The sequence below is a fragment of the Musa acuminata genome, chromosome BXJ3-1 (genome assembly GCF_036884655.1).
Source record: "Musa acuminata AAA Group cultivar baxijiao chromosome BXJ3-1, Cavendish_Baxijiao_AAA, whole genome shotgun sequence".
Classification (NCBI taxonomy): domain Eukaryota; kingdom Viridiplantae; phylum Streptophyta; class Magnoliopsida; order Zingiberales; family Musaceae; genus Musa; species Musa acuminata.
Window position 1 is genome coordinate 987,198 of NC_088349.1, and position 16,154 is coordinate 1,003,351.

Below are 16,154 nucleotides of genomic sequence, written 5' to 3' on the forward strand. Positions count from 1 at the left end.
TATATTGTAATTTTGGTGAAAAAACTACAATAATGCTATTTATAGTTATAGAAGATAAAGAAATATATGAAATATATTAATAGCAAATCATCATTCAATTCATCGTGTGAAAGCTATTACGAAAGAAAAAGATTTAGATCATCCTCTACCCATCTATCCACATGGACAAAAGACAAGCTGTTTAGGACTATCTTCCCCTTGTCGTCTATTTGGACAAAACGTCAATGTTAAGACAATTATAAATTATTCATTCCAAAGTCAAACATAAAAGTTAATCCTCAACGCTACGCTAGAGGGCTTTCTTTCTAAGAAAAACCCTAAGTCTCTAACTTAAACGTCAAATGGATTATGTTAGTAAATTTCTTTTGACATCGGTCTTAGATAGCACATCGGAAACTTAACATTCCACCTTGGACACACTTGTGATCTCGGGGCTAGACTACGTTGGGTAAACTCAGATGTCGATGACGATTTTGCCTAAAATTTATATATAAATACTTGTAGTTTAACTTAGGATATGACCGAATACAACGAGGATAAAAGATTCACGTAGCAACCTTGAATAGTTTGAACATTACAATATTATTGTGGTACAGTACAAGTCAAATGGATTGAAAAGTTGGAACTTAGATTTGTGGAACTTAGGTTGGAACTTGAACTGTAATCCCCTTAATTGATGTGAAAAAGGAACATGTCATTCAAGGAAAAACTTTTGAGCTAAATGCATATAACTCTTTGGTTTGCGATGAATAAAATCCCATGGCACTCTTTTTCTTTTGTTTCCTTTCTTTAGTTACTCGCTGTTTCATGTACACTTGGAACTCCCCATGCATGCCACTACCTAAGAACAAGGCCTGCATTAGGGTTCGCCACAAAGTAGGCCAGAGCGCCAACCAACGGAGCGTTGATATAGGTAGTAGGCTCCGATTTGCGGAAATCCGCACGGTCATCTTCGTAGACGTCGTCGTCGGACGGGCCGCCGACCACCGCTCCGACGTGAGGGTTGATGTTAGGGTTCGGAGACCTGTAGTAATCTGTGCCGTCCTTGCATGCAATGAACCTGGGATGGCTGGAGATTGACGGCAACGAAGAACCTCGGTGGTGAACTCGCTGCGGATATCGATCTCCATATCCAACCATGTACGACATGTTCATTGGATTGTCCCCCAGCACGTAATCAATCTGGCACAAAGAGGTAAGGTGATCTCGGTGTTGCAGACAAGACAGGTATAGAAGAGCATCCAGTTTGGGTACCTGCTTCTTGGCTTGAAGCTGAAGAGACGATGGAGCAACCTGGATGCTGCCACAGTTCACAGTCTGTGAAGACTTGGCGAGGTACTTGGCGTAGGCGAGGAGGAGGAAAGAGATGGAGGTCACATGCTGCATGTTGCTGCCTCCGGGCTTGTAGATGAGCCCACCAGGAGTGTATTGGATGTGTGAGGAGAAAGACTCCGGTATCAGTGTGCACATAAAGCTGTCGGCAAACTCTTTGTAGGACTCCAGCGAGAGCACTTGTCCTTCCATGAACTCCTGCAGACATCATCACAACAGTGACAAAGGAGCATGAGTGAGTGCAGGAGATGTTAATGGTATCGGACACTGTAGCACCTTGGAGATGAGGACATTGAGGCCGGCATGCTTGTTGTCCCATCCGAACTCATTGATGTTGTCATCTGCTCCAAGAGTTTTGCCATTGTTTTGGATGTAATTGAGGAAGGAATCGTTTCTTGAGGCCCTTCTGAGCCATGCTGCTCCCCACAGTAACTCATCCTGAGAATAGTTCCAAGTTTGTGAAGTGAATGCGTATGATGCATGTACATCTCAAGATGTATTCATTCTGTCATCTGTAGACAGGAGATGCATGTATATACAAGACAGCATCGAAGGGCCCCATGATGAGATCAAAGCAATTAATAGATCTTGAAGTACTATGGTAGATTGCACATGATGATTGTGGGATTCTCGTAATGCCTTAAGTTGCATACTGCTTCAGTCATCATATTTGCTAGATTCATGGACTTCTGTCATTCCACCATAGACAAAAGAGAACTCATCATGCTCTTCGCAGTCGGAGGTCCTGTTTTACTATTGGGTCTTAAAGAAACTCCACCGATGGCACAATGGAGTGCTCGGAGAGAGAGAGAGAGAGAGAGAGAGTAGGAACTTGCCTGGTATCCATCGAAATCACAGTAGAAGGGGCACACCCCAGCTTTGAGCCCGGGGTCGTCACTGTAAGCACCCTTGTGGGTGTCGGCGAAGTCGAACACCCTCATTGCATTCTTCAGCAGCTTCCGCGAGTAGGCCGAGTCGGTCTGGCGGAACACCATCGACGCCGCCGCCAATGCGGCCGCCGTCTCGCCAGCCACCTCGGACCCCGGCCGGTCCGCGCTCACGTAGTACACCGTCCGCGCCGTGTCCATGTCCTCCGGCCGCTCCCAGCAGTTGTGGTCGCTTATAGGGTTCCCCACCTACTGTAAACTCCACTAAGTCCACTGAGGTCCAAAACCAAGGCAAACCACCGCTGGTAGCGGTATTAGTAGAGGTGAGGGTGAGGGATGACCTGAACGAAGACGATGCCGGGGTGGGAGACGGTCTTGAGGAGGTAATCCGTGGCCCATCGGATGGCCGCCGCGGCGTTGCGGAGCTCGTCAGCCGGCATGCAGTCGCCGAACTCGATGACGCTCCACGACAGCATCGTGGTGGTGAAGGCCATGGGGAAGCCGAACTTGACGTTGTCCCCGGCGTCGTAGTACCCTCCGGTGAGGTCGACTCCGACCTCGGACCCGTCCAACAAGGCCGAGTCGCCGCGCCACACGGCGCGCTGGTCCGCCGGCAGCTTGCCGGACCTCTGGCCTTCAAAGAACAGAATGGATTTGGCCAATGCGTCGTGGTAGTCATGGCTTCTCGCCAATGGCAATGGCAGAGCAAGCAGCAGCAGGAGTGGAAGCAAGAAGGGTTTCATGACTGCTACAAACTGGGTGAGGAAGAGATCCAAGTAGTGATTCATGCGTGTTGGCGCCTTGCGAGGATAACTCCCAACATTTATACAAGGGGAATAAGTTGACACAGGAAGATCACGGGAGGAAAAGAGAGAGAAGAGAGAGTTAGCAGAAAGGACTGGAGTTGTCAGCTGATCACATGCATGCATCCATTGGCATGAGAGGCCACAAGCTAGTGGGAGAGAGGGCACCATTGCCCATGGTAGAGAGCTAATAAAGTGAGCAAAAGCCAAAAGGGTGGAGGCAAACTTAGCTTTGGTCCACAGCATATTTGCTTGTCGACATGTATATTGTGGAAGGAGGTTGTTGGGTTCACAGGTTCACTGTTATGGTTCACAATGGAGCTCTTTCTTGTGCACTGTTGAATATGATTCATGTTGAGATCAAAAAAGGTAGACATGCAGTGATACATATGATTTGCAGTATCTGAAGAGGCAAAAGCTTTGCCACACTTTATGATGGAATTGTTTCTGGACTCGTGCAGCAGATGAAGAGGACACAGAAGGGTCCATAAACCACCATCTAACTTGGGGTTGCTTTAGGTCCAGATTGGGAATCCAGCAGCTTTCAGAACTCGAACTTTAGTAGTGCACAAGTCATCTCATGAGCTTTTGAAGACGAGCCAAGAGCTTCTCCCTTTTGGCTCAGTTACAGTAGCTCATGTCACCACCAAAGATATATGAGGAATCATATGAGAAGCTTTTCAGCCTCTCTCTCTCTCTCTCTCTCTCTCTCTCTCTCTCTCTCTCTATCTCCCTTCCTCGTTCATGGTTAAGACAATGACTCCACAACAACAAAAAAGAGTAGCAAACCAGTGGGCACAAGTCACTAATTTAATGCTTGTGTTTCACTCTAAACTTTAGTAAGCGTGCTTTTAAGTCTTTCTTTACAGATTATACAGCCAGCCAGCCAAACTTGAGTTCTTTATGTATCTAAATAAAACTTCTTATAGAGTCAAAACTAAGACAAATGAGCCATCCTATTTTCCTAGTTCTTTGGATCAAACATCATTAATTAGAGCATCAATGGACAAGAAACTGTTGCAGTTGTTGGTCAAGCAATGGACTAGTTTGAGGGTCATTGACTTCTATTGGAAAATAAAGTTGAAACAGAAGTTGCTTCATGTGGTTTTCAACAACAATGTGGGTCCAAGTCAACCCATACATGACATTTATCTTGTGCACACAATAATTTCCAACAAAAAGTTTGGCTATGGAGACTCACTTTGGATCCTTTTGGGGGAGGGTGGGTGGAAATAATAAGGTTTGCATGCTGTGGTATTTATTGTTGCCAAAAACAAGTGCAGGAGATGACAGAAGAAAGAGGGTGAAAGAATTTGAAGTAAATATTTAACCATGAAAAAGGAAGAGTTACACTCTCTTACCTCTCAGTCATCCTGTTGAGCCTCCTTCATGCCTTTATGATTCATGGAAAGCTTTGCTTGTGCAAACCAAGAGCATGAGATGCTGCCAAAAGAAATGAGACACTTGCACTGAAAGTTTTTTGCATGGAGAAGAAAGCATATCATGCATTTGTCTAAATCTTTTCACTACTCCAACAGCATCAATAACAATAAGCATAATGTCCAAAATATCCTTAGTTAAAACAAAGATGATTTGGATACTTATACATACTCTTTTGACTACTGAGAGATTCTCATGGCAAACCTTCCTTCAAGGCATCAATAATGAAATGCAATGCAGTTGGGAAAAGCTATGAAAGTCAAATCAGACTGAGATTGTGATATAATTATTTAATTTAATGTTCCTACAGTAGCATACTACCATCATTTATGGAATTTGAAGTTAATCTAATGCTAACAAGGCACGTGTTACATGCAATCTTACCAATAGTTTTCAGGAGTCCCAAATAATTCTTTCTACAAAAATCTAAATGCAGAAACCATGTTCTTAGGTAGATAAGGTGCAATTCCAGCAAACTTGATTTAATCAATTTCCACTGAGTTGATCTAATAAATGTTTGCTATTTGGCACCCTGCATGAGGACTTCAAGTAATTAGATAGAGGTTGGCCCAGTGGAAGAATAAGCAAATCAATTAAGGATGTGATTTGGGTCCGTTTGATAGCAAATTCATTATCATTCCTATGAATTTGTGGAGAATCCAGAGATCATAATCATAAATACAATGTTAAGATGAAAACCAAAGAGTTATCTTCCTAGAAGAATATTGGTTAAGACCATAAAACATTATACTAAGATGACACCAACACAAATATGAACTAAGCATGATGCCAAACTTGATGAATGGTAGTTAAAGTTAATGCGAAATATCTATTACAACTAATGTAGCAATATTCCGTGATCAATATGCCAAACTTGACTGTGATGACTTACAATCTTTCATGAGCCACTCCTAGTAATTCCTGCACAATAACTGGAAGCATAAATGGAGAGAACAATGTAGAACATAAAGTAAAATGTACTTAGCTCACCCAACTTCAAAATGGATTTATTCAATGTGCATAGAGAAAATTTCAAAAAAATCCAAACCCAAAACCTGCAAGATAATCTGCGTGGTACATGTGAAATGATGATAAGTGACATTTATACAGATTGAAGAACTTCAAATGTACACAAGGAACAAGAAGTCCCGGAAACCCAGGATATGCATTACACTGCAATTGTGATAGTAATATAGGTAACTTAGTAAGTCTGAGCATGCGGGTGCTTTTTCATTCAGGAGCACACATAAATAATGGCTACATATAATAAACAAAATTTACATATGCAAATTATCGAAACATACTGCATCACTTCTACCCACTGTTCTGGAAGGGACCAGTAGGAACCACACCTGGAGCGTCATGATTATTATCACTGGCAAGATCCATTTGCTGAGCCTTTAACAATCAGAAAAACAAAATCCAATGAATCATGAAGTCAGTGAACTTTCAAAACAAAATATATATCATGACTATAATTTTAAGCCATGTGCAACCAAAGAAGGAAGACAAACAATTGATACCTGTGTATTGGAAGCTTGCTCATGAATTCGAACAGGTCTTGTGTTGAGATCAATCATATTTGAATCCATTTTGCCATCATGATTGTTGGTAGCATCTAAGGCAGGATCAGCAGAGAGTTTGCGATTAGTCATTTTCTCTGTCATCACCATTTTGTGATCCCTCCTATGTTCATCAAAGTCCTTGGCTTTTGTTTTAAGCTCTTCCATATGACTGGATCTATTGCCTGGAAACTACATAGAGAAACGCATCTAATCAAAGTTCAGATAAAATATATACATGCCATCTTAATGTTGTTGACTAACCTCAACCCTTTGCCTCAGCAATAGATATCTTCTATGGGTTCTCTTTCCTCCAACATGCACAGCCATATCACAATGCAAGCATAAGGAACTTCCATCTGTCTCACAATAAAAGAAGGCTACATGGATATGAAGTGATCAAGTTAGATCCCCAGTTAGTTAGTATAAAGAAAAAAACACTTCATTGAAATCATAACAAGCATACCAGGTGCATTTTCACATATGTCACAATGAGGAACTTCACTAGGGTCAGCAAGTCCTACTCGTACATGCCGGCTAGCAAGTTTGTTACACATGTGAACCTGAACTAAAAATTTCGAGAAGTTACAAGCAATATAGAAGAGATTTAAAGAAATCTATGTTGCCAGTAAAGCTCTTTTAATTCTAATAATCTAAACTTTTTCTTTCAAAATTACGAACAAAGAAATGACATAAAAGGCATTAATAGATAAGAATATGCTTACATGATGCATACATAAGTCTATGTTCAAAGGCATTTACCAACATGGATATACATACTATTGCATGTAGACAGGTCAGAGAACAATAAAGAAATTTTAACACAAGCCTGTCAGATTAGTAATAGCCCAAAATATCTTCTAATTTAAGCATCCATGGTACTCTTTTTGTGTTGGATGCTACTCGTTTTGTGTTTAGATACATTTTTCCTGCATCAATATCCATGCAAACTGGTCAGAAGTTGCATATTTTTGGGACATTGCAGCAACAATACTGATATTACCACCGCAATGAATAATGATTTCGCAAAGTCAATAAATTTTCAAGTCAACAAGTTGTTGATATTGCAAATCAGTTAGCGGTGGTACTACGGTTGATAGTTGACTGAAAGCTGAAAGGATTAGGCAGCCTTGGCCCTATCTAAATGATTTGGTAACATTGTTATTGCATTTGAGAAGGAGCCAGCATTTATGTTCAAGAGGGGTACAATACTTAATAGATGATATGCGATTGTGTGAAAGAATTTAGTCCGAATCATTGCAATAAAAATTAGTCAAATAATCCTCAAATTACTAAATACAACTTAAACTTTTAAAGAGCAGGAATACATATGATAGCACAATTGAAGAAAATGAAACAAAAAAATAACAAATCAGAAAAATAAAATTTGCATGATGTGATTATAATGTAACAAAAGATAGGTTAAGAGGAAGATCAAAATATTATTTCATTTGCTGTCATCGGTGATGCAATTTAAATAGAATTAAACTAAATCATTGTTTGATAGGCAATCCATAGTTTTGCTTATTCATTTTCCAATCTTTGAAACAGAGGAAGCTAAATGACAAGTTCTCGAACGTTACACACAACCATGGCTAATTATTTTTAAGAAACATATATACCAGAATCTTACTATACAGAAGAGTTCAATTGTCACCCAAATCTCAAAAGTTGGTGCAGTTACCATACCAACTTGATACGTGGTGCCACAGATGAGCAAAATTTAATTCAAAATTGACATCAAAAGAATATCAGACGACCAAATTGCAACATGTGGCTTGGTGGTAAGCATTACTGTAGTTGTGATGCTTATTTTCAGATTACCTTCCTAACAAGATAGAGGGATGCATCAAATTTTGGAACACAAGGGATGCATCATAAACTGGAACTTGAAGAATCCTACTTCTTTCCCCTTTCATCTGTCCAGTGATGTAGTTGAATGCCTATCATAAATTGAAACGAAGGTTGTTTCTGTATAGAACTCAAGGACCAACATGTGAAGGTTGCTCTCTAGGAGTATGAATGAGTCAAACAAAAGGTTGTCTTCTAATTCTCGATCATGAAAAACATTTTCTTTCTGATTTCATAGTAATGATCATTAAGTTCGTACCCAGATCACCTTTTGTTAATTAGTACTTGCAGGATGTTAGCCAAGGGTTCAGGTTCCAGAAGCAGGCACTGTAAGATAAATTTTTCTATGCTAACCACTAAAATTGGCAGTCAGAATAGTGATCTACATCAGAATATCATATAGTCTAGCCTGCCCTGCCTAAAACAACCTAGATTGGACTAAAAAAGAAAAAGGAAAACTAGACTGGGCAGCTTAGGGGGGGGCAAATGGGCCAGCCCAGCCTTGTACAGCTTCAGGTAAGTCCAGTTCAACAGAGGTTCAATCTTGGCCATCCCAAAGATAAAAACAAAATGTTCAGATTACAGTGCACTCCCAATCAGGAAAGGAGCAATGGGCCATTGTTTAGAGTAGGAGATAAGTATCTAACGGCTCACGGAGAACAACCCACTTCTAGATGGAGTAGGAGTCAACATAGGACCTATCCAACTCTTCCCATTCCTCTCCAAGTCAAATCTATTTAGTAAGCACCCATTATGCGTTTTTTTATTTATATCAGAACGTCTCTAGAGACTTATTCTGAGTCATGTTGGTGTCAATGTGGCTATTAAAAATATAATATTGTTTGAGGCTTAGAAAGCTCTAGAAGTTTCTTTTGGAATAGTGGTTTTCTCAACAGAAACCTAAGCATCTAAGCCTTTAAAACACACAAATTCTAATTTCTTTCTTATTTACTACCAAATATGCGATTATATTTATCCTTTGGCTCTGTTAGCTCTAGATGGAGTCTCCTTGCCTAATTTTTCAGATTACCTTCCTTGTAAATCAACAACTTCTAGATAAACGAGGCACGTCGGGACTTACCTTTTTTTGGGTAAACTCAACTTCTACTCAATTTCTAAATGAAACGGAATAAAGAAAAAGAAAGAGAAAAAAGTAAGGTAGGTTGAATATCTCAAAGGTATAACATGCCAGTCTATATGCAATTATCGAAAGGCATAAATCTTGAAAAATCTTTTGCATGTTTCCGTCGTGCCATATCTCATGCCTAAATAAGTATGACAATTGCCCCGTGCACAAATACGTCTTAAACCAACAAAAGTATCAGAGAGGCAATGGGGAGTGTGTATGAGTGACGTTTACCTAAGAAAAAATGAAAAGAAAGATATCCAATCACTCTCCTAGTCAACCCTTTGTACAGATAAAAGGGCATCAACATCTAAGAACTAAATTCTCTTTAGCATCAGTTAATTCAAATTAATAGGTGTGTGAAGCAAAGATAAGTCAGCCAAGTTGAAGAAGGAATGTCATCATTGCACATGGACAAACCGTCCACATTTTATGGATCGCCCACCAACATGGAACGAAACTTCTCCCAAGTCAATAGCCGAAGGTTCACTGCATCACAAGCCATGCATTTATAAAGCCAATCTCTCCTTTGTCCATTAAATATTTTTATTCTTTCCGGGAATCAACATCTAATTGATGACCTAAAGCAACAATAACTTCCTGAGCACTAAATTTCTACTGAATTAGCCAACTCAACCAGGAAATCGTGTATCTGTGCAGCTTCAATCTATTGACACCTACCAAGAATTACTCGTCACCGCCTTCGATTTGCTAACAATTTGCTTCTACTCCAACTATCCAAGAACAAACTAAAAGAAGTATACCAACCTAACTACAACCTTACCAAAGTCTCATCAAACCTGTTCGCCAAGGAACAGCTAGTCCACCACTCGAAACATCAAGAAAGCAGAAGATGCCAAAAAGAATCAGCACCACACAAAAGGAGAGCAAAACGGAAGGACCTTCTCATCGCAGGGCCGGCACAGGGCAGCCTCGTCGGCGGCACAGAACAGGATAGCCGGGGCGTTCTCGCAGACGTCGCAGATCGTTCGCATCTTGCCCTCCCTCTCATCTCCCTTCCACCACGCTCGTCCACGCGTCCATCTCCCACTACGCCGCCAACCTGACCCTCGAAGAGAGCGATGAATACGACGAACGGATCCGCCGACGATGGTTTGGTGGCGACCGCGGCGGCTTTATTTGGTGGACGTCCTTCTTCCAACGCCAACTTGCGAACATTCCCACAGGACTGAAATTACAGATATATCCCTCGTCCTCGAAATGTCATTTGCATCCCCCGCATTCAAATATTTTCACATACACCCTTTGAGAATAATAAATAATTCATATATTATTGATATTTATATTAATAATTTTTATAAAATCTTTAATAATTAGAAATATATGATTTTGGCGAGAAGGAAGGTATAAATTAAAATGTGAATTTCTACTTTTTAATTGGGTTACAATCTTACAAAAAGGCCCACTAAGAAAGCGCATTTACGCTGCAAAATAAGAGAAGGTTCGAGGGGATTTCTGAGGTGCGGGACACGTGGCGAGCGCGGGCGAACGCAGGAGATACCGTGGGAGGAATCAAGCGGCTCTCAGCCACCAGATACTACGAGTTACGAGAAGGAACAGATTTCCCATCGCACCCGCCCCGCTTCTCAGGGGTTCCCTGATGGGGCCCAAGCAGACATCCAACCGACTTCGAGATACGCATGAGGTGGAGGTCGCGGGAAGGAAGCGGCGGGAGGAGGATTTTGTGTGCTAATTACATATTATTTTTTATAATTAATTATCCTTAGTATTTTAATCTTTTATATTTTTAAAAATTATATTAAGATCTTTATATTTATAAAAATAAAATATTTAATCCCATTGATTCAATAAAATTTCTTTATTTTTTATTTTTAATCCTAAAAAAATATTTTTTTAAAACATTATAAAGATATTAATGTTTCACTTTCATAAACATAAGGATCTCAATATAATTTTTAAAAATATAAAATACTAAATATTAAAAATAACTAATTATTAAAAAAAATTATAATTAATTCGGATTTTATTCATTACAATATTCATCTAGTTCTTAAATGGTTTAGATCAATTTTTTTATGGTTTACATCAATATCCGGAATATTCATATGTTGATAGCACTTCTTAAACCCTTATCCATATATTGATATATATATATATATATATTCTCAGGAACTTTTAATAATCTATTTTATTAATATTCTCTTAAGGATTATCTTCATATCACATGAGAAGAGAAATAAATCTTTGGAAGGAGATTAAATATCCTCTTAACTATTGTCTTCGTATCACATAAGGAGAGAAACCAATCTTTAGAAGGAGACTAAACATCCTCTCAAAGATTATCTTCATATCACATAAGGAGATGAATTAATCTTTGAAAGGAGAGGAATCAATCTTCCTCTTAACTATTGTCTTCGTATCACATAAGGAGAGGAACCAATCTTTAGAAGGAGACTAAACATCCTCTCAAAGATTATCTTCATATCATATAAGGAGAGGAATTAATCTTCCGAATGAGACTAAAGATGTACTCGAAGAATGTCTAGATATTATATAAGGAGAGAAATAGTAGAGTTTTTAAATTTTAATTTTTTTAATTAAGCATGTAGATTATATAATCTTTTTTATATCTGATTGATTTTATATCATAAAATCTTATTTAGAGAATTATAAGGGTTGAGGGAATTTCCTAAATGAATTATATTGTTGATGAAATATTTAGATGTAATATATTCATGAACCATTACTGATTTTTCTTAGATCGTGATGATAAATTACGATGTGCAAGATTTTGATGGATAGATTATCATTTAATTAATCTAAAAAATTATTGGTAAAGGTTTTAGGAAGTTTTAAAACATGTTTAAAGACAATAACATCCGACGACAAGATCAAATGCTTTGATAAATTCTGCTTAATATACAAAACAAACACCCTATGTTTGTGAAACATGAATTGGAGTGAGTGATTTAGTTAATAAAGCATCCAAATGATGGCATGGACTAACACGAAAATAAAATTATATATGACAATGATTAAATCAGCTATTTACCGGAGTTGGATTATCGTAGGTGAAATATTAACTTCAATCATGGTTTGACACGTGGTACAGTGGATAAGAGGAATGAACCCTGGCCAATAATGCTGAAACATGAAAATTATCACATTACAAAAATATATAATAATATACCATGATATAGATAGAATATTTTTTTGATTTAATCCCATATGTCATTAGTATATAAGTCAATTACTATTTATTTAAAATTATCACATTACTATTTCTATTTATTACTATTTATTTTTTTTGATTTAATCCCATATGTCATCTTATCGACTCACTTAACGAGAGCTTGAGGGAAGGTGCTACATCTTCGACCCATAACACCATTATTAAAGGTGGACAACAACTGATATTTCTAGCCCTTGTTCAAAGATCCTGGACTCTTTCCGTTAGTAAGGGCCCCAATCCACATGGTAGTCTTGATTGAGTTTTTCTCGAATATTACTTTGTAGGTTTATACGTTGATTAAGATAATGTAGTTCGTCATTTCCCTACTTCCTCAACTAGATCAATCAATAGTGATCTCGGCACTATAGCAGCTAGTTACACCCCAGATGCCCACTGAGGTGCCTTAGTTGGCTTCGACATTGATCATCACATGGCATCCATACTCAACATATCACCCAATGAATGTAGTGTCTTGGTCTCTCACGATCGGGTTAAGTGAACAATAAGGACAATGATTAAACTATATAACATTGGGCACTGAGCTAGCGCATGTACTAGTCATATGTACTATATCATATTTAACTCATAGCCTATCGCATGTGCACTGCTCATATTGGATTGGGTCGAACTAACCTATAGGATGAGGTCTGACCTACGGATTGGGCTTAGCTTATGGGTCGAACTCTGACTTATGAGTTGGCCTAGCTTACTAATTGGGCTTAACATATAAATTGGTCTAGTCTACTAGTCGGGCTTATTCGGTTGACTGAGCTTAGTTTGTGGGCTGTGACATAATCTATTGACTAATTTCAATCTAAATCCTAATCAATTTTTTTAATTTTGAATTATAACATTATGAGATTTAATCAAATATTTAATCATTAGCAATAAGTTATTAAAATATAATAAAAAAATTTAAAATTTAAAAAATAAAATTACATAAGAGAGGAAATAATATTTTTAATAAACTATTCTATAAATCTAATAGAAATCACATATTACAACTAGCATCATTCTTTTTTAAAAAAACAAACGAATAATTGCAACATATTCTTATGATCACTATTTTTGAAGCATCCACACAAATATAAATAATAGCTCCTGATTCGCATTCGTCGCTCGAACCCAAAGCTTTGAGTTCGAGTAGGTCGCCCGGTCAAATCGAACACTCGGAGTGAGAAGCATAAGCAGTGCAAGAACGATGACACTTCAACTCTCTGTAAGTGTTTCGTGTTGTTGAACTCGTGTTGGTTCCTGGTTGGGATAAAGTGTTTTCTACTTCATGCTGGAGTTTGCTGGGGAAGTGAAGCGGCAGAAACGGAAAGTGCTGCTGCTGCTGCTAATGATCATCAGCACTCGTGTTGGTTCCTGGTTGGGATAAAGTGTTTTCTACTTCATGCTGGAGAAACGCTGGGGAAGTGAAGCGGCAGAAACGGAAAGTGCTGCTGCTGCTGCTAATGATCATCAGCTTCTATTACTGCCTTGATAAAGTTTAGGCAAGTCTTGATGATGACGAGGCTGTTTCTCGAGTGAAACCAGAAGAATAGTTTAATGGAGTGAGTCAACAAACCTTTGAAATCAGAAGAATAGTTTAATGGAGTCTTGGGTTGTTGCTTACGGGAGGGCTGCTGCGGCATGTTGGACTTCCTTCCCTTCTTCGTATTCTCACCCCATCCACGACGAGAATTTCTTTGAAGCACGCACTGCCCTGTCTACTTAACTTTCACTATAATAGGGTATATTTTGGTATCGTCTTCGTGACCACAGTCGGCAAACGTATCAGCGCTGACATGAAGCCTCGAGGCTGAGATGGTGCATCACGTCGACATGGCACCGCATCGTCCGAAGCCGTATGAGACAACGTCGAATAGGACAGAGTTGCTCCGAAAAGCTTGGAATGACGCCGTGCGGCATAGATTCGTGCGGGTCGATCGAAGCTCACACGGAGGTACAAGCCGACTGCCATCATTAGATTACGTACGATCGACCCTCGCTCGCAAATATAAAAACCAATCTCTTAATCGGCATCAAAGAGAGGACGATTGAATTCCCTAAACTCCACTCAATATTTACTCGACCTTCGGAGGAGTCGAGTCGAGAAAACCCCTTCCCAACTTCGACTTGCATGCAAGAACTCAACAATGACTAAGATGATTCTCAACCTTGACCCAACCCAACGGACATTTCTACTAATCAACCATCCGGTTTGATACCTTTGCGCATTCAGGATTGGACCGAGCCGTGCTAACACCTCGACTAGGATTCGTTAACACAATGCCTCTTCATTACTATGATAGATTATTCATGTACATGAAACAAAAACAAAACATATATCTCTACTACATCTACCTTTCACGGAGAAGTAATTATACGTGTACATGCTTGATGGTGCAATCGGAAAATACTACTATTCACCGGCCAAAGAATTTTGTTTCCTATCCATACAATTCTTGATTGTTTTGACAGGAAAAAGCCATTGTGCTATGCCATCTTTCACAAAACCAATTACTTATTTGCTGATGATCATCATCATCAGCAGCAGCAGCAGCACTTCCCATTTCTGCCGCTTCACTTCACCAGCAAACTCCAGTACTCCAAAGAAGTAGGCTTACCGAAGAAAACACTCTATCCCAACCAGTAACCAACACGAGTTCAACAACAAATAACACTTGCAGAGAGTTGAAGTCTTATCGTTCTTGTACTGCTCATGCGTCGTCTCTCTCCGAGTGTTCGATTCTCGACCTCAAAGCTTTGGGTTCGAGCAATGAATGCGAATCAGGAGCTATTATTTATATTTGTGTGGAAGCTTAAAAAATAGTGATCATAAGAATATGTTGCAATTATTCGTGCTATATGTAGTTTTTATTTATTTATTTTATATATTTTATCTTAAAACTATGATGCTAATTGTAATAGGTGATTTTTATTAAATTTATACAATAGTTATTAAAAATATTATTTTCTATCTCTTATACAGTTTTATTTATTTTTTGAGTATATTATTATTTATTATGTCTTAATGACTTATTACTGACTGTTATATGCTTGATTATAATTTCATGATGTCATATTTTAAAATTAAAAGAATTAATTAGGATTTTGATTGAAATTTTCCTCCCATAGCCATTTAATTAAAATATTATAATTTTTATTTTTAGTTTTTTTATTCGATATTGATACGATGGATCCATGAAAATATACTCGCGATATCACACCTTAAACATTAGTATAATAATAATGACATATCTCATTTAATAAAATTTTAAAGATCTAAACTAAATTAGTTGATAAATAATTTTATTGAATTTAAGGATGAAATCTAATTTTTTTAAGAATTATCCAATTTTTTCTTTCTCTCTCTCTCTCTCTCTCTCTCTCCTTTTTAGGAGTCAAATGGAGAAAGATATAAAAGCAGAGTAAAAGAAAAGGAAAGAAAACAAAAAAGACGAAGAGAACGTCTTCAACATCCATCCTTCTTCCGAATTCACAGTATCAGCAGACGGAAGAGGGGAGACAGGAATTCCACCTCGGTGCATGATCGCGTACGACGAGCCCGATCACCCCATCATCTCGTTCTTCTTCATGATGAGGCCGGTCTTCTTCCCGGGTGTCAAGGAGGAGTCGGAGGAGCATGTTTCGGGATCGCTTTCGCTCACTAATGCGTGCGACGACGACGACGACGGACTGCTTCGTCCGCAATCAATCACCGACAAATCTTCTGTGCTTCGCAACTTTTCTTTTTCTTTTTCTCTTTATTTCTTTTTCCAAAGAAAACTGACACCTCAAAAATAATAATAATAATAAAAGAAATGTGAAAGAGATTCAGATAATTATATTTAAATTTCAAAATTAATTGAATTATATCTTATTTTTTCTCTTTTTTTCCAGCAAATTAACCTTCTTTTCAAAATTTGCTCCATTTATCTAATCATACCAAAA

The 16,154-nt window shown here is 38.5% G+C and overlaps 2 protein-coding genes across 4 annotated transcripts; both read right to left on the reverse strand.

Moving 5' to 3' along the window:
- Positions 1–673: 673 nt before the first annotated feature.
- Positions 674–5,383, reverse strand: LOC135629530 (endoglucanase 23-like). Of its 2 annotated transcripts, XM_065137034.1 has the most exons (6): positions 4,384–5,383; positions 2,561–2,974; positions 2,169–2,468; positions 1,609–1,770; positions 1,255–1,530; positions 674–1,182 (listed from the first exon to the last, which is right to left on the reverse strand). In XM_065137034.1, exons 2-6 carry the CDS (start codon positions 2,960–2,962, stop codon positions 838–840), a joined length of 1,485 nt encoding a protein of 494 aa, XP_064993106.1. In that variant the 5' UTR covers positions 2,963–2,974; positions 4,384–5,383; the 3' UTR covers positions 674–837. The 2 variants fall into 2 exon arrangements, with proteins under 2 accessions (XP_064993106.1, XP_064993105.1); XM_065137033.1 differs by lacking the exon at positions 4,384–5,383 and having other exon boundaries at positions 2,561–3,268.
- On the reverse strand, positions 1,633–10,149 carry LOC135629531 (B-box zinc finger protein 19-like). Of its 2 annotated transcripts, XR_010493266.1 has the most exons (7): positions 9,904–10,149; positions 6,491–6,587; positions 6,289–6,404; positions 5,986–6,216; positions 5,767–5,860; positions 4,384–4,465; positions 1,633–1,770 (listed from the first exon to the last, which is right to left on the reverse strand). XR_010493266.1 is itself a non-coding variant. In XM_065137035.1 (5 exons), exons 1-5 carry the CDS (start codon positions 9,994–9,996, stop codon positions 5,777–5,779), a joined length of 621 nt encoding a protein of 206 aa, XP_064993107.1. In that variant the 5' UTR covers positions 9,997–10,148; the 3' UTR covers positions 5,549–5,776. The 2 variants fall into 2 exon arrangements, 1 of the variants encoding a protein (XP_064993107.1); XM_065137035.1 differs by lacking the exons at positions 1,633–1,770; positions 4,384–4,465 and having other exon boundaries at positions 5,549–5,860; positions 9,904–10,148.
- Positions 10,150–16,154: the final 6,005 nt, after the last annotated feature.